At 40.9% G+C, this 24,627-nt stretch overlaps 1 protein-coding gene across 14 annotated transcripts in view; it reads left to right on the forward strand.

Moving 5' to 3' along the window:
• Positions 1–24,627, forward strand: part of LOC138736839 (nuclear receptor coactivator 7-like) — a 156,947-nt gene that overhangs the window by 121,553 nt on the left and 10,767 nt on the right. For 12 of the 14 annotated variants that reach the window (XM_069886932.1, XM_069886931.1, XM_069886937.1 and 9 more), the window contains one exon: positions 9,598–9,745. In XM_069886932.1, coding sequence (XP_069743033.1) covers positions 9,598–9,745 — 148 coding nt within the window. Of the gene's footprint in view, positions 1–5,526; positions 5,669–9,597; positions 9,746–21,522; positions 21,630–24,627 lie in introns of those variants that run through there. The other 2 variants (XM_069886945.1, XM_069886947.1) reach the window with 2 other exon arrangements.

Here is a 24,627-nt window from a genome sequence, read left to right on the forward strand (position 1 = left end):
ATATCACTGTGCAACAGAGATCCTGTGTTATCAAACATCCTTTTGGTTTAATGATAGCAACTGAACAAACTGGATATCTGAGTATGTGGTTATTTACATCTTAAATGTAACAATATGCCGCTATCCCCTCTTCTCCCCTCCATTTTTGTCTAATCCAGATGTTTATTAATTAGAGGTTTAACTGAAATAATCATTATGGAACTTCATTATGCTGGTTTAAATTTAGCCAAAAATCAATTTTAAAAATTAACATCTGTCTTGCACACTCTTTTGGAAGTTGAGATCAGAATTGGCGTGGAGGATTTCTTTGAGAAGCAATGTAATTTTGTGTCAAAAAATTAATATGGTAATCAGAAGTGTTGCTTCACTAAACTAACTTAGTTGTACTAACAAACTTTCTTGACCAATATTAAGCCTGATTGGGGAGAGGGCATTACGCAAATCAAACTTGCCCGATCGGCAGTGTACTGACCTTGTACAAATATCCAGGTTCAATCTAATTTTAAGAGTTCAGTTAGAGGTTTTTTCAATATGTCTAAAATAAGGGAACATGGGGATATTAAATTCAGTGTATAACAGTTGGGACAAAATTTAAGAGAACTTTTTGCACAGCCATGCAAGGATGTGGAATGTAATTGTTATAGATGATTAGAAAGCAGTGGGAAGGATATGGTTAGAACTGCTGCTTGAGTGAAAAATGAACAGTTAGGACTATTGAATCGAATAGTCTGGTGCAGCACAGTAAAAAGCCCCTTCAACCCACCAAGTACCTGCTGATCGAAAACACCCATTTGAACTCATCCTACTTCAGTCCCGTTTTAAATTTTGTCAAATTTCTGACCACTTCCTTCTCCCTTTCCACCCCTCACCCCCTGCCCCTAGATTTTCACTAATCTATACAATGTTAGAGAGCTGAGCTTCTGGTTGTCTGCCATTTTAATTCACCATCCCACTCCCAATCTGACCTTTCTATCTGTGGCCTCCTGCACTGTTAGAACAAGACCAATGCAAGTTCGAAGAGCAACAACTCCTCATTTTTTGTCTGGGCATGGTGTAGTCTGCAGTATTTGATGTAAAATTCTCTGACTTAAGATGCTCCTTCCATTTGTTTGTATCAAGAATGTCCATTTTTGCCTGCCATCTTTTCTTCCACAGACTTTACAACACTAACAAAAACCACACATAAAGAAGCGTAACTGCCCATCACATACTTTCATCTTATCAGATGAACTCCCATGGTTCTACCTACTGTCATCCCACCTCTGGTAGTCTTTTTTTTCTCTTGGTTATGATGAATAGTTCTGGACATGAAACATTGTTTCTCTTCCCACTGATGATGCCTGACTGCAGAGTTTACTCAGCATTTTCTATTTTTTTTTACCAAGGATCATTTTTGTGGCTAACACCCCATTGAATGGCCATAATTGCAAACCACTTGTCAAAGGCATTTGTGATTGTTTATAGTTAAAGGTAGAGATTGATTACTGGTGTGGGGATAGTAATATGTTGGTACTGAATTCTAATGAAGCAGCCTGTGTTTACATTTTCTTTGGCTTGGCTTCGCGGACGAAGATTTATGGAGGGGGTAAAAAGTCCACGTCAGCTGCAGGCTCGTTTGTGGCTGACCAGTCCGATGCGGGACAGGCAGACACGATTGCAGCGGTTGCAAGGGAAAATTGGTTGGTTGGGGTTGGGTGTTGGGTTTTTCCTCCTTTGCCTTTTGTCAGTGAGGTGGGCTCTGCGGTCTTCTTCAAAGGAGGCTGCTGCCCGCCAAACTGTGAGGCGCCAAGATGCACGGTTTGAGGCGTTATCAGCCCACTGGCGGTGGTCAATGTGGCAGGCACCAAGAGATTTCTTTAGGCAGTCCTTGTACCTTTTCTTTGGTGCACCTCTGTCACGGTGGCCAGTGGAGAGCTCGCCATATAATACGATCTTGGGAAGGCGATGGTCCTCCATTCTGGAGACGTGACCCATCCAGCGCAGCTGGATCTTCAGCAGCGTGGACTCGATGCTGTCGACCTCTGCCATCTCGAGTACCTCGACGTTAGGGGTGTGAGCGCTCCAATGGATGTTGAGGATGGAGCGGAGACAACGCTGGTGGAAGCGTTCTAGGAGCCGTAGGTGGTGCCGGTAGAGGACCCATGATTCGGAGCCGAACAGGAGTGTGGGTATGACAACGGCTCTGTATACGCTTATCTTTGTGAGGTTTTTCAGTTGGTTGTTTTTCCAGACTCTTTTGTGTAGTCTTCCAAAGGCGCTATTTGCCTTGGCGAGTCTGTTGTCTATCTCATTGTCGATCCTTGCATCTGATGAAATGGTGCAGCCGAGATAGGTAAACTGGTTGACCGTTTTGAGTTTTGTGTGCCCGATGGAGATGTGGGGGGGCTGGTAGTCATGGTGGGGAGCTGGCTGATGGAGGACCTCAGTTTTCTTCAGGCTGACTTCCAGGCCAAACATTTTGGCAGTTTCCGCAAAGCAGGACGTCAAGCGCTGAAGAGCTGGCTCTGAATGGGCAACTAAAGCGGCATCATCTGCAAAGAGTAGTTCACGGACAAGTTTCTCTTGTGTCTTGGTGTGAGCTTGCAGGCGCCTCAGATTGAAGAGACTGCCATCCGTGCGGTACCGGATGTAAACAGCGTCTTCATTGTTGGGGTCTTTCATGGCTTGGTTCAGCATCATGCTGAAGAAGATTGAAAAGAGGGTTGGTGCGAGAACACAGCCTTGCTTCACGCCATTGTTAATGGAGAAGGGTTCAGAGAGCTCATTGCTGTATCTGACCCGACCTTGTTGGTTTTCGTGCAGTTGGATAATCATGTTGAGGAACTTTGGGGGACATCCGATGCGCTCTAGTATTTGCCAAAGCCCTTTCCTGCTCACGGTGTCGAAGGCTTTGGTGAGGTCAACAAAGGTGATGTAGAGTCCTTTGTTTTGTTCTCTACACTTTTCTTGGAGCTGTCTGAGGGCAAAGACCATGTCAGTGGTTCCTCTGTTAGCGCGAAAGCCGCACTGTGATTCTGGGAGAATATTCTCAGCGACACTAGGTATTATTCTATTTAGTAGAATCCTAGCGAAGATTTTGCCTGCAATGGAGAGCAACGTGATTCCCCTGTAGTTTGAGCAGTCTGATTTCTCGCCTTTGTTTTTGTACAGGGTGATGATGGTGGCATCACGAAGATCCTGAGGCAGTTTACCTTGGTCCCAACAAAGCTTGAAAAACTCATGCAGTTTGGCATGCAGAGTTTTGCCGCCAGCCTTCCAGACTTCTGGGGGGATTCCATCCATACCTGCTGCTTTGCCACTTTTCAGTTGTTCGATTGCCTTATATGTCTCATCCAGGGTGGGAACCTCATCCAGCTCTAGCCTTAGGGGCTGTTGAGGGAGCTGGAGCAGGGCGGAATCTTGGACTGAGCGGTTGGTACTGAAAAGAGATTGGAAGTGTTCTGACCATCGGTTGAGGATGGAGATCTTGTCGCTGAGGAGGACTTTGCCGTCTGAGCTGCGCAGCGGGCTTTGGACTTGGGGTGAGGGGCCGTACACAGCCTTTAGAGCCTCGTAGAAACCCCTGAAGTCGCCAATGTCCGCGCTGAGCTGTGTTCGTTTGGCGAGGCTAGTCCACCACTCATTTTGGATCTCCCGGAGTTTGCGCTGAAGATGGCTGCATGCGCGACGGAAGGCTTGTTTCTTCTCTGGACAGGACGGCTTTGTAAGGTGAGCCTGGTGGGCAGCTCGCTTCTTTGCCAGCAGCTCCTGGATTTCCTGGCTGTTTTCGTCAAACCAGTCCTTGTTTTTCCTGGAGGAGAAGCCCAGTACCTCTTCAGTGGATTGCAGTATGGTAGTCTTCAACTGATCCCAGAGGGTTTCAGGGGACGGGTCCGTGAGGCGGGTTGCAACGTCGAGCTTTGCTTTGAGGTTTGCCTGGAAGTTTCCTCTCGCTTCGTCTGACTGCAGTTTTCCAACATTGAACCTCTTTCTGGGGGCTTTATTGTTCCTGGGCTTTGGCTTGAAGTGAAGGTTGAGCTTGCAGCGAACCAGCCGGTGGTCAGTGTGGCATTCCGCGCTAGGCATGACCCTGGTGTGGAGCACATCTTGTTTGTCACTTTCTCGCACCAGGATGTAGTCCAGGAGGTGCCAGTGTTTGGATCGGGGATGCATCCAGGTGGTCTTAAGGCTGTCCCTCTGCTGAAAAAGGGTGTTTGTAATGACAAGCCGCTGTTCTGCGCAGAGCTCCAACAGGAGGCGCCCATTGTCGTTGCACTTGCCGACGCCATGCTTGCCCAGGATTCCTGGCCAGGTTTCTGAGTCTTTGCCGACACGAGCGTTGAAGTCGCCCAGGATGACAACCTTGTCGGCTGTAGGGGTACGTTGGATGAGGTTGCGCAGGTCGGTGTAGAACTTGTTCTTTTCTGCTGGTTCCGCCTGGAGGGTTGGAGCATAGACACTATACAGTATAATCCTTATTTTACAAGAAGCACAGGTATAATATTGGACTTTCTGAAAGGAAATTACTGAGGCATATTTGGATTTGTTGAGGTATGGATGTGTTGCTTATTGTTGTATGAAAATATTGTAAATTGTTGCAGCAAACACTAAGTTAGTATTATCAATGCAGCGTGTTCTTTCCCATGTGTTTATTGCTAAAAAACATCGAAGTACTCGAGATGGCAGAGGCCGACAGCATCGAATCCACGCTGCTGAAGATCAAACTGCGCTGGGTAGGTCACGTCTCCAGAATGGAGGACCATCGCCTTCCCAAGATCGTGTTATATGGCGAGCTCTCCACTGGCCACCGAGACAGAGGTGCACTAAAGAAGAGGTACAAGGACTGCTTAAAGAAATCTCTTGGTGCCTGCCACATTGACCACCGCCAGTGGGCTGATCTCGCCTCCAACCGTGCATCTTGGCGCTTCACAGTTCGGCGGGCAGCAACCTCCTTTGAAGAAGACCTCAGACCCCACCTCACTGACAAAAGAGGAAAAACCCAACACCCAACCCCAACCAACCAATTTTCCGCTGCAACCGTGTCTGCCTGTCCCGCATCGGACTTGTCAGCCACAAACGAGCCTGCAGCTGACATGGACATTACCCCTCCATAAATCTTCGTCTGCGAAGCCAAGCCAAAGAAAGAAAGAAGATTGATAAATTGCAAAGTGAAATTGAATTGCACTGATAGTCAAGAACAAATATTTCCATCACCTTTCTCTGCTAACCTATTGTATAAATGTTTCTTTGACAAAGTATAATTTTGGTTAGGGCAAGAGCTTGGAAATTGTTGACTTTCCATGACATTTTGAGCAGTACCCATGTAAAACAGATTTAGTACCCAGTACTTTGCCAAGTACGTGCTGAAATCAAACTAATATTGCAGTGATAGCGAGGTCCTGTGGTCATCTGAACTTTGGCAGACAATTTTGATTAATAAGCAACTTCCAATGGGCTGCAAAGTTCTCTGATGAAATATGATTGTACTGGCAATGATTCAGGATGAATGGTTCAATCAGTTAAGCAACGTTGCAAACTTACCGATAGTTGTGGCTCAGTATTGAACGTGAGTTTGTTGTAGAGCACGAGCTTGGTGTGCCTGTGGTCAAACTATAGTAGCTTGTCTGCATTTATTTAGATTTCACCTTCACTAGATCTTTGAAATGGGCCTTGGCTACAGCGTTAGAGAGTAAGTATGATCTTTTTCTATCAATAAAATTGCATACACAAATTTGTGAATTTGAACAATAGAATTCATTTCTGTACTTTGAATGCTAGTATTATACAATTTTATATTGTTTGAAAAGATTGCTAAGGGATTGGATCCTTTTGTATTGATAAAATTGATAATCACACTGACATCAGATAACTAGCTGTAAAAAATGAAACAGCCAAAATATTTTTATTGTAGCTGACTGACTAAACTTTTTTTTTAAATATTGAAATAGTGGATGAGACTATCTTCTTGGGACATTAAAGTGGCTTAGGTGTCAGTTTGATAAGTGTCTGTGACCTCCAGCCAGGAAGTAGAATTAATTTTAATTCCATTTGTTCTCTTAACACCCAGCGTTTCGATGAATGAACATGCTGCACCAAAAATGAGATTCTTTTTCAACCAAAGGGCAATAAATCTAATTCAAGATTTGAGATTCTTTTATTGTCATTTAATAGTTCAGAACCTGTCCTATTACACAAAATTGCCTTCTGCCTGCTGTCAGGCAGACAAAGAGTCACCATTAAGGGGCCCATCACCCCTTACAGTCAGAGAAAAAGAGAGTCACTGAGTGTCCATCGATTCACCGTAGCCTCTGCTTCTACACAGACTCCTGTTCAATCCATCGGCAACACGAGCTCCAGACCAAACCTCCGACACAATCAGGAAGCCTTCAGCACCTGAGGTTTATTGGGGGCCCTTCTTGCCCTCAGCACCCTCTCAAATCCCGGATCCGATACCTGGTTCCCATCAGCCAGTTTCAAGCAACCCGCAGCCTGTGGGTTCCCTGACCGCAAGTTGTCCAAAGCCTATGTGGGTCCCTCAGCCGCTGAGCCCCTTGCTGGTCTGGTGCTGAGGTAACTGTCCTGTAGGATCCTTCATCTCCTGCTTCTTTTTCTTAATGGGGGATGTTCTCCCCGTCTCTGGTGCCCTGTGCTAGTCCACTGCTCCCCATAGTCTGCAACCCCTTGTGGCCACAGCTAAGCACAGGTGTTACCATTTCGGGCATAGACCCCGCGGTTGCAGGATTTTAAAGTAGAACATCACCAGCTCCTTTAGCAGGCTATTTAAACCATGTGTGGAGCTGTTGACATTAGTTCCAGCCGGTTGAACCCTTTGGAGCAGCTCTATGTCTCTGCTCTCCAAAGTCTACATCAGTAGTAGTCCTTTCCGTACCTCAGCCAGCACCGCCATTTGCCACAGACAGCTGTAGAGGCCATTATTGGGTATTTTTAAAGCAGATATTAATAGGTTTTTCATTAGCACAGGTGTCAAAGATTGTGGGGAGAAGACTGGAGGCTGTGGTTGAGAAGAAAAATACATGACCATAATTCAAATGGCAGAGCAGACTCAATTGACTGAATGGTCTAATTCTGTTCCTACATCTTTTGGTCTTTTTTTTCTTATAAAAAGCCAGAAGCAATTACAACTGAATTGTTAATTCACTCACATAATGGTGAATACCATGAGTGTTTGTGCAATCTGGACAGAACCTGGGTCTTTTTTTTTCCTGTCGTTTTTTTTTTTTGCTTTGTAATCTGTGATGTGCCAATTGAATATGCTCCATTTTCCTTCTCTGGTCTTTTCAGAATACATTAACTCAGTGGTTTTCAAACTTTTTCTTTCCACTCAATACCACCTTCAGTAATCTCTATGCCATAGGTGCTTTGTGATTAGTAAGAGATTACTTAAAGTATGGGATTACTTAACCTGTGGCATAGGGATTACTGAAGGTGGTATTGAGTGGAAAGAAAAAGATTGAAAACCACTGTTTTAATCGTACCTAATTGACTTGTTATGTGCACGATTTCATAACTGCAAAGGAAATGGGCCAATGACAATTTTTCTCAAGCAAAATATTTCAGTAACAATGGGTCTAGCCAGTGATTTTCAACCTTCCCTTCCCACTCACATACCACCTTAAGTAATCCCTTATTAATCATAGATCACCAATGGCATAGGGATTACTTAAAATGGTATATGAGTGGAAAGAAAATGTTTGAAAACCACTACATTAACTTGTCTCAAACATAAAGATAGTTTATAGATTTGTTTATAATGCACTGAAAATATAACTTTCTGAGCAAGTGAATCCTTAGGTGCAGAAATAGGTGATGCATCAGAATACAGGAACATTTAATAAGGAGCTAATAGCTTAGTATTGAAATGGATTACTATCCTTCCCCACAAATTTATTTCCAAAATTGAAATTTTCTCCAATGACCTGCACGAGATTGTAAGTTGTCCCATGGCTTTAATTTAGTAAAAGGAAATGAAGTTGCAATAAGTACTAGAGTAATAACTGACATGAATACTGTGAGTATTAATGTGTTAACTAATAGAATTGTAAAAGTGCCTTGGAATATTGATTTGACTCAACCTGCCTAGAACATTTTACTGTGGTTTTTGGCATTGCATTAAGAAAGCAGTGACTATCAAGAATTTGTGGTAACTGAAACTCTGGCTAAATGTATTTCAGTACAAAATTCCATGTGTAAGTTTAAAAAAAAAATACAATATTATGTTTGAGTTTTCAAGTCAAATGGAGAAGTCAAATGGTTTCTTTGCTATATCATTCTATTGATTGGGAACTAGTTTTTACATTTGTAACTTGAAATGAGCATTTAAAAACACTTCCAAATGTTAGGCTGTGAATTGTGTTCCTCTACGGAGAAGTATTTTGTAAGAAATGAATTGCGTAGGCTGGGTTTGAATTTGAAAGCATATTTGGATTTGGTGGTGGGTGGAGGGAGGGAGAGCTGTTGTGCAATACACCAAAGTGCTGAAGAAACTTAGCAGGTCACACAGCATCTATAGAATGTAGAGTAACCAACATTTCGGAAATGATTTCATTATCACTAAAGTGACCTGGAGACAGCTTTTTAGCTCTTTCCAAGTAAGATTCCTCCTTTCAAAAAGTCTGATTTAATAGGTTCCAGAATGAATTTTTTAAAATGCTGTATAAAGTCTGAACACAACAACATCATGACTCATTTTAGTGTAAATTCATTATCATAGGTTCAATTGCAGATTTTCAATACAATGCACATTCAGTTTGTCTACAGCCCTAGTAGCAATTTTGTTTCATTTCCAAGCAACATGTAAAATTGAATTTTATGAAAAAGATAAATAAGAAAGAGTGTGTGTGTAATCTTTTATTATGCAGATGGTTCCCAAGGGTTTTTCACTCTGTATCGTGTAATATTTGGAAAATACTTAATCTCTCGTGGTGTAGATCATGGAGTTTAGGTATTCAGTCCATCAATTTGTATGGGTGGCAGCAACAAAGATTGAGAGATTTTTCTCTACAGCTTAGAAGGGATACCAAAATGCTGAAATTAGAATGCAGCTGATATCCAATTTAAAATATCCTGTTTGTACAGTTAACAATCAAACATTCATGGTACTGGCCCCCTGTAATTGCAGTTGTAATAATTAATTCACATTGATACTGAGCTGCACAATGAAATTTAAAATACTATCGGTTTTCTAGTTTTTACTGTTTTGTTTCCAAATCATTTGTATGATGTTTATCTAATCATGTTGATTTGTGCTTATAGTTGAAAGAAAGATCATTGCTTTAAGTGTATTGAACTTTTGTTTTTAGTTAGTTTATTCCAATGCTGTTACTTTTGTCAGAATGTTGATGTTTTGAAAGCTTGTTCTTGCCAAAGTACATTTCCCATACTATTTTAGGTGGATTAAAACACTTTAATTTTGACAATTGCTTATGAACCCTTATGTATAATGATATTTGTCATGTAATTAAATAACATGCATGATGATGGTTAATCTTGCACATTTTTGGGAGATAACTAAAAGGCATTTAAAAGTCAATAATATAGATCTTATTATAACCTTCATTTAACAGTTTCTCCCTCTATTCATTTCATTCTGCTATCCAGGGTAGATCACTTATATGCATTCTTTGTTCAGTGGTCACCTGAAGTATATGGGAAAGATGCTAAAGATCAAGGTTTTGTGGTGGTAGAAAAGGACGAATTGGAAGTGATTGACAATTTTTTCAGTGACCCAGTTCCTAAAAGTTGGGAGGTAAGTTGTTATTTAATTTTAATACTTGTGCTTTCAAGTTTTATTTTTATAATGTATAATCTTAAATGCAATTCCTGCACCTGGAAATCTGAGCAAATTTTGAAGTTTCATGGTTATACCCAAGTTAAGTACTTTAAAACAATATCAAATCTTGGAAAAACAGAGCACAAAATATAGAAGCAGGAATAGGTCATGTGGACTTTCAGATTTGCTCCACCATTCATTAAGATCAAGACTGATCTTCCAGCTCTTATTCCTATATCCCTAATTTCCTTAAATCTGTTTTGAATGAACAAAATATTTCCACCTTCACACTCCTTTTGGGATCACCACCCTCTGAATAAAGATATTTTTCCTCATCACAGTGGCCTGTAGTCTCAGAAGCCAGGAGAAATATCCTCCATTGATCTAGCCTTTGAATAATTATCCATATTTTGCTGAGCTCTCCTTTCATTCTTCTACACTTGGGAGAATACAATCCCAGTCTACTGGATATTTCCTCAGATAGCAAACCCACCATACTTGCAAAAATTTACTGTTCCCTCTAAGGCACACATGTCAAACTCTGGCCCGCGGGCCAATAATTATATTTGGCCCACAAGATCATATTAAATATATATTAGAGTTGGCCCGCTGGCTGTCGCGCCCGTATAGCGCATGCACACTGAAGGTGAAAATGAAGACGCCGGAGGGGTGGAGGGATCTCAGAGTCCCGAATCCCGGGGATCGGAGCGCCGCACTCAGCCTGCCCGGCTCCCGGACACACAGACGCGGCTGGAGTTGGGGACCATCCTCGCTGGGTCTGCGCTTCAGCGGTGACGCCGGACCGAACGTCTCGTTGGCGATGCCTTCCCCCTCACTCCGTGTGCAGCGGACCCTGCCTCCTGCTCCTTTTGTTGGAGACGAGCCCGGCGCCGTGAGATCGCAGTTTAATCCCTCTCCAACCATGGGAAGGGGGTGGGAGCAACGCGCTCTTCTCAGCCAATTCCTCCACCGCCCCGGACGCCGGCGCTTCAACCGGGGGTTCGGGTGCCTTCGTCAGGCGACCGACCTGTTGGTCCAAGACAAGGCGAGAGCGTACAAACTCCACACAGACAGCACCTGAACTCGGGTGAACGTGGAGCTGCAACCCCACATTCCACATCAGGACTGTGTGTAAGATTGGGAGCAGTGTGACAGAAGCTTATTTTGTTCCTGTGATTTAATCCTTTCTTGGGGTGGGGGGGGGGGGTCCTTCTCTGACCACTTGCCTAACAATTAACCTAATCAGATGTGGAGTTACCACAATACAACAGTTCTCAACCTTTTTCTTTCCACTCGCGTCCCTGTGCCATTGGTGCTCTGTGATTAGTAAGGGATTGCTTAAGGTGGTCTGTGGGTGGAAAGAAAAAGTTTGAAGACCACTGCTTTAATCATCCCTCATTGACTCGTCATGTGCACGGTTTCAGAACGCTAAAGGAAATGGGCCAATGACAATGAAAGAGTTTATCCAAAACTATTATTAAACATTTATTTTAATAAGAAAAAGTTTAACATTACATATGTTGAAAGAAGAGAAAACATGCAGAAAATTTTCAATAAATATTTAGTTCGGCCCTCGACTTAGTCCAAGTTTTTAATTTTGGCCCTCCTTGAGTTTGAGTTTGACACCCCTGCTCTAAGGCATTTTCATCCTTTTTTTTGTTAACATGGAGTCACAATACTCCAGGTGGGGTCTCACCAAGGCACTGTGTAACCACATAAAGAAATAAAGATCAAGAGTGCTTTATTCCAGTATTCCAATTCTCTCATAATAAACACCATTTTCCTCAGTCATAAGCTTAACCTGAATGCTTGCCTAAAGTGACTTGGGTACAAGTTGTACTCTGAATTTACTGATAGCAGTCTTCATCTCCAGTCGCATTTCAATGTGGTTAAAATGACAACAGCAGAAAGCAGAAAAGAGATGGAACTTCCTTTGAGCAAATAAGTGCATGCCCCTGAAACTAGTTGTGGAAAATGGTCACAATATGATAAGAGTAGAATTTCCATAGTGAAATTCTAGTCATACAGTTCTGTTGACCAAGTTGGACAAATCTCACAATGAATGTCAGTTTTCCATTTTCATTTTGTAACTTTCGGGAATAAGTAAAATCTTAAGTTCCCTAGTGGGTGTATAATCTTGTACAAAGATAGTTTAAGTATAAGTTTTATTTTGAGCAGAAATGTGGATCAAATATTTCAGGCAAAGCAGCGTTCAGCATTTTTTAAAGAGTTGAACAGGCGATCCCATAGGATGAAACAAGATAGAACAAAATTAATGATCAGCTCCTCGAGAAAAAGTAAATGCAATTAAACAGAAAAGAATAAGAGCTTGCGAGTGATGAGGAGAGCTTGGAAGGCATCCAAAAAAGTCTTTTTTGTTTTTCCTTTTTGAAAAAAAGAATGTAATCCTGTTATTCATCTTGCACTTTCGCATTGACCCTCATCTTTCCAAATAGTTTAGCAAGTTTAACTCTTGCCAAGTTGGTGCCCTCAATTGGATACAACTTCTAGTATAACCTGGTTCTTTAGAACAAATTACTGAAACTTAATTCTCAACTCTGTCCTATCATTTTAATCAAATGAAATATTAATCTACAGTTGTTTTTAAAATGTAGCAGCAATAAATGATGACACTCAAATGTTAGAATCTTGAGTTAAAGGCAAATTGTATCAATATTTATTTTGAGATTCAGGAGGAATGTGGAATCATAAACCATTTTAGATGCTCAGGAAAGGAGGGGGGAAGAGAGAAGAGTGATGTTAATATATGAAATATCATTTTGAATTAGATTTAATTTGATAGACTGAGGGAAAAACTAATTTTGACTACCTGGCTTCAAAATGAGAGAATTACCAATAGATCTAGCTAATATATACAATTGAATGGGGAAGAGTGATTCTGATTCCACTGAAAGCATTATGCAGTTGAAGCAGTTAAGTTGCATAGTTTTGGTTTTGTTCATAGAACCGTAGAACAGCATAGAAACAGGCTCTTTGGCCTATCTAGTCCATGATGAACTACTATTCTGCCTACTTCCATTGACTTGCACCCAGCCATCGCCCTCTATGATCCTCCCATCCATGTACCTATCCAAATTTCTTTTAAATGATGAAATCAAATCCACATCCACCACCTCTGCTGGCCGGAAGCTTCACATTTTCACCACTCTGAGTGAAGATATTCTCTTAAACATTTCACCTTTCACCCTAATCCATATCCTTCGGTTCTTAACTCCGCCACCCTCAGTGGAAAAAGCCTGTTTTTTTTCCTCCATGTCTCTCACAATTTTGTAATCCTCTGACAAATCTCTCATTCTGTGGCTCTCCAGGGAATGTTTTGCTAACCAGGTTTGCTTTTTTTTCTATTGTATTTTTTCTTTTTTCTTCATTTTTCTTTAATGGAGGGAGAGGGAGTTGGTGGAATTCATTGGGGTATAGTATGTAGCATATTTAATTGATTTGAAATGTATGATTTTCATTTTCTGATTTTTGGATATTAATACATGTACAAAAATATTCCAAAAAAAGAGAGGATATGTTAAAGCTTTTTAAAAGCATGTTTAGAGAAGTCACCTGGACCAGACAAGATTTATCCAAGATTACTGTGGGAAGTGAGGGAGGAGATTGCTGAGTCACAGGAGATGATCTTCACATTGTCACCAGAAGCAGGAAAAATACCTCCAGAGGAGGTTTACTAGGTTGATCCCTGGGATGAAGGGGTTGACTTATGATGAAAGATTAAATCGTCTAGGATTGTATTCGCTCGAGTTCAGAAGAATGAGAGGAGATCTTATAGAAACATATAGGATTATGAAGGGTATGGATAGGATAGATGTAGGAAGGTTTTTTGAGCTGGCCGGGGAAACTAAAACGAGAGGACACAGTCTCAAGATTCGGGGGAGTAGATTTAGGACAGAGATGAGGAAAAATAGTTTTTCGCAGAGAGTAGTGAATGTTTGGAATTCTCTAACCAGGGAAGTGGTTGAGGCTGCCTCATTAAACATATTTAAAATTCAGTTAGATAAATTTTTACATGATAGAGGAATTGGGGGATATGGGGAGAAGGCAGGTAAGTGGAGTTAGGTCATAAATTAGATCAGCCATGATCGTATTGAATGGCGGAGCAGGCTCGATGGGCCATTTTTGGCCTACTCCTGTTCCTACTTCCTATGTTCCTATGATTGGAAGGTTACAAATGTTATTCCTCATTTTCCAAAGGAGAGTAGAGATAACCCAGGAAATTATAGACCAGTGGTGGGCAAGCTGTAGGATAAGACAGGATTTACAAGCATTTAGAGAGACAATCTGATTAAGGGTAGTCAGCATACCTTTGTCAGGGGAAGGTCATGTCTCAAGAGCCTAATTGATTTCTTTGAGGAAGTAATGAAACATATTGCTGAAAGTAGAGCAGTGTGTGTATAAGGTTTCCCATCCAAAGCTCATTCAGAAAGTCATGAGGCATAGAATCCAAAGTGGCCTTGCTTTGGAAATAGAGAATTGGCTTGGCCAGAGATGGCAGGGAGTGGTTGTAGATGGTTTGCATTCTGCATGGAGGTCAGTAACCCCTGTATTCCACAGGGATCTGTTCTGGGACCTGTCCCCTTTGTAATTACTATAAATGACCTGTTGGGTTAGTAAATTTATGGATGTTGTGAATGTTAGTAGCATTGTGGATAGACTGGAGGGTTGCTGGATATTGAAAAGGGTCATTGATAGGAAATGGCCATTGAAGTTTAACCAAGACAAGTGTGGTGGTTCATTTCAGTAGGTCATATTTGAAGGAAGAATGCAGTGTTAATGAGAGGAATCTGCACAGTGTGTATATGAACTGGGAGATCTTGGGCTACGTGTCCACAGTATACGTGAAGCTGCTGTACAGGTTGATAGTCTTGTGATGGAGATCAAGAACCATGAGGTAATGTTGCAGCTATACAAGGCTTTAGTTAGCCCCAAATTGTAATATTGTATTCATTTCTGGTCATCTCACAACCAGAACAATGTGAATGCTGCAGAAAGGCTGCAGAGGAGATTTACAAGGATGTCTCCTGGATTGGAGAGCATGCCTACTGAGGATAGGTTGAGTGAACTTCGTCTTTTCTCCTTAGTGTGACAGAGGATGAGGGATGCGCTGATAGAGGTATATAAAATAAGAGCCATAAGGTAGTGGACAAAGCCCAGGACATTGCAGGCAATACCAACCACACCATTGAGAACATCTATAGGGAACACTTCTGACAAAGAGCAACAGGAATCATCAAGAATCAACATCACTTAGCACACGCTCTGTTCTTGCTGCTACAATCAGGAAAGAGGAATAGGTCCCACAAGACTCACATCACCAGGTTTAGGAACAGCTGCTACCCCTCCACCATTTTACTCCTCAACAATAAACTACATCAGGGACTTGTTTAAGAATTCTTACTTTTGTACTTTATTTATTTATTTTCCTCACTATTGCACAGTTTGTTTATATTTCTTTATTTGTTTACATTGTGTACAGTTTTTTTTCCACTACCAATAAGTGGTATTTTCGCTTCGCCTGCAGTAAAAGAATCTCAGGGTTGTATTTGATGTTATGTATGTACTCTGACCATAAATCTGAACTCTAGATAATATGTAGAAAGTTAAAATCACTTACTGTCACATCGTTGTGTTTCTTACAACTGTCTGCTATCACTCTACAAATTTGTTTCTCCAATTTCTGTTCACTATTAGGAGGTCTAGAATATAATACAGGTACATGATCCTTTATCCAGACATCTAAAATCCAGAATGCTCCAAAATTGGGAAAATGGGGACGGGCGGTTTGGGGGGGCGGGCGGCCGAGGGGCGGGCGGCCGAGGGGCGGGCGGCCGAGGGGCGGGCGGCCGCAGGAGATGTCCAGGTGGCCGGGGGAGACTGCTGGGGGGTGGAGGGGTCGGCGGAGGCGGCTAGGCGACCAAGGGATCGTGGTCAGGGGAGACAGTTGAGGGACCAGCAGTCGAGGGAAATGTCCGGGTGGCCGGGGAAGGCAGCCGAGGGACTGCGGCCGGGGGGCGGAGGGGTTGGCGGAGGCAGCCGGGTTGCCAAGGGGTTGCGGTCGGGGGAGACGGCCGAGGGTCCAGCGGTCGGGGGAGACGGCCGAGGGTCCAGCGGTCGGGGGAGACGGCCGAGGGTCCAGCGGTCGGGGGAGACGGCCGAGGGTCCAGCGGTCGGGGGAGACGGCCGAGGGTCCAGCGGTCGGGGGAGACGGCCGCGGGTCCAGCGGTCGGGGGAGACGGCCGCGGGGCCCGCCGTCGGGGGAGGCGGCCGCGGGGCCCGCCAGTCGGGGGAGGCGGCTGCGGGGCCCGCCGGTCGGTGGAGGCGGCCGAGGTAGACTACTATGAGGCCGAGGGACAGCCGGTTGAGGGAGACTGCCAGGCGGTCGGGGGAGATGTCCAGGCAGCGGAGGGACCATGGTTGGGGGTGAAGGCCAGAGAACTGGAAGGGGGTGGGGTTGTATATGGCAGCACAATTCGGGAGGGCTTTCCAAAATCTGAAAAAAATCTGAAATTGAAAACACCCTGACTGCACATTAGGGTTCCGGATAAAGCATCATGTACCTGTACCAGTAATGTGACTATTCCTTTCTCTTTTCTTAATTCCACCCATATAGCTTCAGTAGATGAACCCTCTAGTCTGTCCTGTTTGAGCATTGCTGTGACATTTTCCCTGACTAGCAATACTTCCCCTTTTATATTTCCCTCTCTATCATATCTCAAACAACATCATCCTGGAACATTGAGCTGGTAGTCCTAGTCCTGTCCCTCCTGTAACCAAATTTCACTGATGGCCACAATGTCATAGATTTATGCTCTAAGCTCATCTGCCTTTCCTGCAATATTCCCTGCAGTCAAGCAGATCCAATGCAAAACATTCCCACCATGTTTAACCTTTCAATCCTGTCTTTGTATGCATACTTAGCAATATCTTTTTTTCACAGCCACTCCACTATTTATGATGGCGACTAGCATCAACCACATGAGACAGAGTGCAAGTAGAACACTAGTTTTAAAAGGCTAATAGATGTCTTCTTTGGCTTGGCTTCGCAGACGAAGATTTATGGAGGGGTACTGTCCACGTCAGCTGCAGACTCGTTTGTGGCTGACAAGTCCGATGCGGGACAGGCAGACACATATAGGCCTTACTTACTTCTGTGCAAGCCTAGGCCAGAATAAATGAGAATGAGCTGCAACTGGTTTATAAACACAAGATCACCAGGTGGTGCCCCCTGGTGATCTAGTGGTGTAATAACAATTTACACTCAGGTTTCCATTACCCCTTGCAACTCTGAAATTTTTTTTCTGGAATTTCCCTTGATTTTTACTCAATTGAGTAGTCAGTATTGATAAACCACAGAAGAAACTGAGCCATTTTTGTTCCTGCCTTGAATGTCTAGTTAAACATATTTTAGCTATTTTGGACTTTTTGTTATGACAATGAAATAATATTTTTGTATATTTCATAGTCCAATAATTTTGACTATTAATTTTCCTTTGACTAATTCAAGATACAGTATAAGTAAGCCTATGTATTTTTAAATTTTGTGTTCACTCCTGGCTATTTTTGGAGCTGTATGCATATTTGAAGTAACTGCTTAAATATCATGGCCTGTTAAAGAACACAGATCATTATTGTAATCTATTCAACTGAAGCGAGAAAAAAGGGTTTAATCTTAAGAACCAATTTTTTGTGACTATTACTTCATTTGTTTCCATACCACTATGTACTTGTGAGAGTCTGCAGCTGATGAGCTGTTTATTCCCCAAACATCACTAAGTAGTTTGAGTTGTAGAAAATTAATCGAACTGGTTAGATTTTCTTCCCCAGGTTGACCTGAATCAAGTTTTACCCCACCTCCTCTGAAAGTGTGATCACTTTTGCAATGCAGGAGATGCAACAGCTTATTTGCCACTTAAGTACAATGTGAAACTAGTGAAATTAAATGACCTAAGAAATGTTGATTGGAAAAGAAATAATGACAAAGATGAGGAAAAGCCCCCCTGCCCCATAAATATAGTGCTATGGAATCTTGCATAGTTATTCAGATGAAAATAGGCCTTTTGAGTGCATACTGACCATCAGGTATCATTTATTGTACATTAATCCTTACTAATTTCATTCAGTCATGTTTATTTATCATCCAATTGTACAGTTATCCAGTCCTCAGTTCAACACACTGCAAGCATGTATACAGATGTTTTGTTTTCCCGATGATAACTTCCTAATACTGAGTCAGTTGAACTGGAACAGCCAGTTTCTTCCTATCAGTTCTGACACATTTCAAAGACCAAAGTACTCAACATAATTAAGCCAGAAAAAGCTCCAAAGGTTTCAACTTAAAAGTCAAATAAAATAGGCAAAATTAGTAAAACAGACAGTGAAATAAATCTCTTGCTGACATTAACCCTTGCTGGCCCATTAATTTAAAATCCAACATTAGGAATATGGTGGGCAAATTTAACTTTCAATGTAGAGAAACTGTATTTGGATCGAATCCTTTAAAGTTCCCCATTAAGAACTTGGTCTCTGGTCTTGATTTTCAAATATTCTTTCACAAAGAACCAAAAGTTTTAAAGGTGTTGGTGAACTTTATCATTGCCAAGTGGTGTCTTTAGAGATATGGACAGTTGTTTTGTTTTCTTGGCTCTTCTTTGTTGGCAGAGTGTTTTTGTGCAGAGGCAGCAGGTTGTTAGTTTTGATTATATAAAAGAAATAAGATTCCAGAAACTTGTTAGTTTTTCAGCACATGTTGGTAAGGGTATGCATTCTCCTGCTCTTACTAGGTTGCAGAAGTATGTGCTGAGGTATGCACTGAGACTTGGTGCAGCCAACGTGAGGGTGCTGTGGGGAAAGACCACAGTCTAGAGCCCTTCCCTTACCAGGTATTGAAGTACTGAGACAGAGGCAAAACCCCTCAAACAACAGGGTGGGGGGGGGGAGGTGGTAGGGAATGAAGTCAAGGTGCCACAGTGATGGAAATGGTGTAAATAGAGAGCACATGTAACAATGTACAATGATGGGAATTTATGAACATTACATTAAGGGTGCGACGGGAGTGAACGGTTTTCCTTTTGTAAATAATTTATTATGAAGAGTTTATTTTTGGTTAATAAAAAGCAGGTGAGCAGAGAACCTGTGTCTTACTGAATACAAGGCCTATTCTCTTGAATGCCTTAGTGTACAAGTCTGTGGTGCACAAACATAGGCATCATCTGCATACGTAAATTCAGCTGCTGAGGTAAGGGTGACCTTGGTTCTGAAGTTTAGTTTAGTCTGAACAGCTTTCCATTCTGAAAATTATCACTACTCATACCAGATTTCTTGGAAATAAGATGAAACATTGCAATAGCAGCCTTGTTTGACTCCTCAAATTGACTCTGCTCTTGGCTCATTAATTAGGTCCATGGTTTGCATTCCATCTCAGAGATGTTTTTTCTGTAAAACAGTTGAATTTGAAAGGCTATTTGGCAGTCACCTGACTGATGGAGTTGAAGGCATCAGTGATGTTGAAGAGAACAACTATATTGATGGTGCTATTCCTTGCATTTCTCTTGGAGTGGTTCAATGTCAATAATCTCCACTGTTCCTCAGGTGGATAAGTATGGAGGGCTATGGTCAATGAGGCTAGGTGGAAAAATATTTTGGTGTTGACTAGATGCTTCAGTGTTATGATCTTTTCTGATTCTGTGCATGGACTCTGCAATGTGAGCAATATTAACTTCCTAATCAAAACACAGATGCTAAAGGAGCTCAGCCAGTTTTTCAGTGTCCATAGGAGGTAAAGATATATTACCAATGTTTTGGGCCTGAGTCCTCCTTCAAGGTATGAGCAGAAAAAGCCAAGCGTCTATGTTAAAGGGTGGGGGTGGGGGTGGGGGCAGGGGGGCGGGGTACAGACCAACAGATAAAAGATGTTAAGTGGGTATGATAACAGGACAGGAAAGAAGAAAGGTGAGAATTGATATTTGTCTCTGTGAAAAGAAACAAAGGGAAAAGCAAGAGACCATGACCAGACATGTCAGCAAGGGAATGAGGTGGGGAATTGAAATGGTGGTCACTGGGAGATCTACACTATTGCAGTGGACCTTTCTAACTTCATTTAAATATACCAATACAATCTTTGCCAGAATTGGGAGAGCAATGTAAGTGGACGTCAGCAAGGTGGACCATCAGAAGTCCTTAGGTGGTGGTTGTAGTATTGTTCTGACTAACCATATATTATTCCTCTTGCATAATAAGTAGTAAGTATAAAAATAAACAGAGGAAGAAAGGACTTGCACTTAGATGGAGCCTAGTGAGCGGTCTCAATTTTCAATAACTCTAAGAGCAGGCGGCCAAAGTCTGGCTATTAGTTGAAATGGTATGCACATCTGACAGCATTTTTGGGATGCGATACCCTGTATTGGTAGTTCAGGCTGAATTTGGGCTGATTAGCAGCAAATTCACTCTAATCCTTTCATCTCAACTCTGACCAACACAAAATCTACTTGGTAAAGTCTGTCTGTATAGTTGGCCTCAGGTTGCACTCAATTCTGGAGTAGCTGATAGTGATGTGAGGAATAAACTCAGCAGGTGCGAGAAGCAATGAGTCTGGACACAAATTGATTATAACAAAATATATTTATTTGCCTGTGAGGGAAAGTTTCCCTCAGGGATTACATACACGCACACACCCAGACAAGGCACAATCAACATAGCTGGATCGGACACAACTGAACCAACAAATCTCTACAATTGACAGATAGCGATTACTCTCATTTCCCACAGTTAGATTCCAAGATAGCTACTGATCATGGTTCCCACGGTTGAACGCGCAGATGAAACAAACAGTACCTGCTACCCCTGGTCCTGATGCAGGTACAACACTATGATTAATTGGAAGATGAGAAATACGTTACAACAATGGTTTTGTAGTGTTCCCCACAATAAGCCCCCCAACCCATTACTGAATCACATCTTGTAATTGACTCTCCAGCATCCTCTGGCGCATGACCTGGAGTGGAGCTTGGGTTTGTCCTCAGGGAAAGAGAGCGAGTGCTCCGCAAGGTAGACTTTATGTAGCAGTTGGCTACAAAAATAGGAAAGATAATTAGAGGAGCTATCGGTGAGGTGTGTCTACATTCAAAGGAACTAAAAGCAAGGTGTACACCTACCTGTGGGTGGGCTAACCTTGATTGGCAAGGGAAAAGATTTTTTGACCTACCTGGTCATATGATCCTCCAGGAGCAATCACATATTATTCGTTGTTCAGAGCTATTTTCTGTCCAACCTTTTAGATGATCTTCTGGATAACACTGATTGATGAAGAATTACTGCCCCTGGTGCTCCTTTGATGGTTTCAACTACCACTGTTTGAATGAAATACTCTTGTTAAAATTAACAGCTGATCTCATTCAGAACTTGACCTGGGTCAAGCTGCTGTGGCAGCTGTAAAATAATTTGATTTGCATTTATTCGCTTAAGAAAGATTTATTAATTTTATTCATTAAGCTTGTTTTTTATTTCAAAATAAGCAATAGTGCTGACCTGAGGGAAATATTTGATAAGAACAAGTCCTCTCGGTGCATTATTTTAAGTAGCAGAACAGGAACTTTGGCAAGGTGCCAGTTTTGATTTCTGACAAAATGAAAGTTACTATTCAAAATGAAACTAGTCCTCAATAGCCAATCAAATACAACTTAAGCAGAGAAGCAAGCTTTTTTTAAGCGATTAAGGGCATACATAAAGTGATTCCGTGCAAAAGCGTGGAGACTCAGCTGAAGAAATGAGAGGTTTCAGGACTCCAACTAATATTCAAATTTTATTCCAAGCAAAGGGGGATGATGGATCCTTTGTAGAGGTCAGTTACTTTTTGGATTAATTCAGCATAGGATATTTTTTGGAAAGAGTATATTTTAGTTGCAATTTATTTTAAACATGTTATTGTTGGTTGTGCATTTTAATTAAAATTTTGCTTCCTCACTGCTACATCCACATTCTAATTTCCTCCAGATTATTGACATTTGCAATATTATAAACAAGAAAAGTAAGCAGTATTTGTGTAGTTACCAGGATCTAAAGGATCCTGCAATACATTAATGACATTTTGTTTTCTGCTAATGATTTCTGGGTTCTTCACCAAATTCTTTGTCTAATGATCATGTTATTTTCATATATTTGGTTACTAGATATCTACACATTGCACACATCTCATGATGTGTATTATAAGGGGAACATTGAATTTCAAAATCTTAGCATAATGAATTAAGTTGTAACCAATTTTTTTTTTAAATTACCTGTTTTAAATGTTAAATATAAGACTAAATTTTAAACCATTTGTATATTGAGACATTACATGCTTTATATAAAGGATATAGTAAAATGAGGATTTTTAAAATAACACATTCAGTCATCATGAAAATTACTATTTAAATTTATTTAATTTTAAACTATATTAATCTCTTAAACCTAAAACCTCCTTATTTGAATGGCTTTTACTGACTTGAATTTCCAGAAGCAAGATATCAAGATAATTTAAACTGGGACTCCCAGACTGTGAAAGGGCTGGATGGCTGGGAGTTTGTCAAATGTGTTCAGGAAAGTTTTCTAAATCAATATATAAAGGTACCAACAAGAGAGAAGATCCTATTAGGAAACCATACTGGTCAGATGATAGAAGTATGTGCAGGTGAACATTTTAGCTCCAGTGACCATATAATGTCATTAGTTTTGAGTTCATTATGGATAAGGATAGATCTGGTCCTCAAGTTGAGATTCAAAATAATAAAGGATCTAGGAAGAGTAGATTGGAATAATTTGTTTTCTGGCAAGGATGTATTCAGTAAATCGAAGGTTTTCAAAGGTGAAATTTTGAGAGTGCAGAGTTTGCATATTCCATTCAGGATTAAATGCAAAATGAACAGGCATAGGGAGCCTTGGTTTTCAAGGGATATTAGCAATCTGGTTGAGGAAGAGAGAGGTGTATAGCAAATAGAGGCAACAAGGAGCAAATGATGTACTAGAAGAGTGCAGAGGTGAGAGTGACAGGGTTAAGTACTTAAAAGCATAGTGCTTCGGGTGAGGAGTAGGAGTTGGAGGCGTCCAGGAGAGGAGGAGCTAGGTGAGAGTGATGGTGGTTAATTGGTAGAGGGCCAATAAAAGGAGGGTAAAGTAAAGGAGAGGCCCAGCAAGTGAGTGCCACAAAGAAGGAGTGGGACTTGGAAGCTTTGGCTCATGAGGCTTTGGTGAGCAGAGGCTGGGGTCGAGCTTGTTCACATTAAGGTAAGGCTGGTTAGTTGTTTATTTGTTTCTTTTGCATTTGAGGAAGGGGAGAGAGAAAGAATGCGTGTGAGCACAGTTTGCTGTTCTCAGTGTCAGATATGGGAGGTCCTGGAGTATTCCAGCCTCACGGATGGCCATGTCTGAACCAGGTGTGCTATTAGCTTCAATGTAATTATGGAAAGGGATAGGTCAGGACCTAAGATTTAGATTTTCGAGTGGGGAAAAGCTTGATTTGAGGAGATGTGAAAGAATTTATGAGGAGGGGATTGGGATGATTTGTTTTATGGGAAGGATGTAGTAGAGAAATTGAGGTATTTTAAAGGTGAAATTTTGAGAGTCCAAAATCTTTACTTTCCTTTTTAAACTTTATTTAAAATTTTATGACATGAATAAAATAAAAATTACATTTAAAGAAATAATAAAAAATAAGATAATAAAAATTAGAATACTACATCATTAAACTACACAAATTAGCCCCCCCAATAATTATAACACAACATTAATCATCTAATTTAAAATTAGTCCAACCCTCCCCCCAAAATAAAGAGTGAAGAATTAATTAACAATATTGTAAATAAAATAGAAAAAACCCCACTTACAAACAAAAGGATAAAACTTAACAACAACAAAAATTACTAACAACAAAAAAAATATCAATACTAAAATAATACCCTTAAACATATATTTAAATCAAACATAATACATGTATTTAACAAATGAAATCCACTTTAAAACTAAGTTCAAATATTAAAATCATATATCAACCACATATCTGTTATACAAAAAATCAATTAATAATACATAAATACAGAATTTCCATTAATACCAAGTTTCCTTTATAATTCATCGAGAGAACAAAAACATCCCTTAGAAAAATCAGATAAACTTTTTATTCCCTTCCCCTCCCCTTATATAAAAAAAGAAAAAAAAAGAAAAAAGTTCAAACTCTTATAAAATTCTCCATATTCTTCATTTATAACATCTTCAAAATTCTCTATCGAAATTAACTTAATTTTATTCAACTCTTCTCCCTCAATGTATTTGTACTTAATTTTCTTCTTTTTCTTCTTATCACCTTTCCCCTCATCTTCCTCTTCATCTAATTCAACATCCTCAATTTTTGACATTATCTTCTGTGACATCATCCTCTTAAAAAAGAAAGAAAAAAGAGAAAAAACCCCCCCAAAAAAAAGAGAAAAAAAGGAGAGAAAAAAAACCTCCTAATTCCCTCTCAATTACAATCAGAAAACAAAAAGAGTAAAAAAAAATTATTTATTTAAAAAAAATAATTTAAAAAAACCCTTCACTTCTTAACCCAAAAATTAAAAAGAAAAAAAAAACAGGTCGGAGGTCACAACTACCTCCTCCTGTTTAAACCGCCCAAAGCGGTAACTCCCCCAAAATATTGGGTGTGAGATAACTCACAGGTAGCTGATGACTTCTGGAAACTAGTGCCCATCCAGCTCCCTCTCCTAACTCCCATTTCATTAAACTATCATCATTATTTAAACTATTTAAACTTTTCTCAAAAAAAAAATAAAAGATTTATTTTTTTAAATCAACGTTACCACTTCGGT

This window comes from Narcine bancroftii, chromosome 6, assembly GCF_036971445.1.
Source record: "Narcine bancroftii isolate sNarBan1 chromosome 6, sNarBan1.hap1, whole genome shotgun sequence".
NCBI lineage: Eukaryota > Metazoa > Chordata > Chondrichthyes > Torpediniformes > Narcinidae > Narcine > Narcine bancroftii.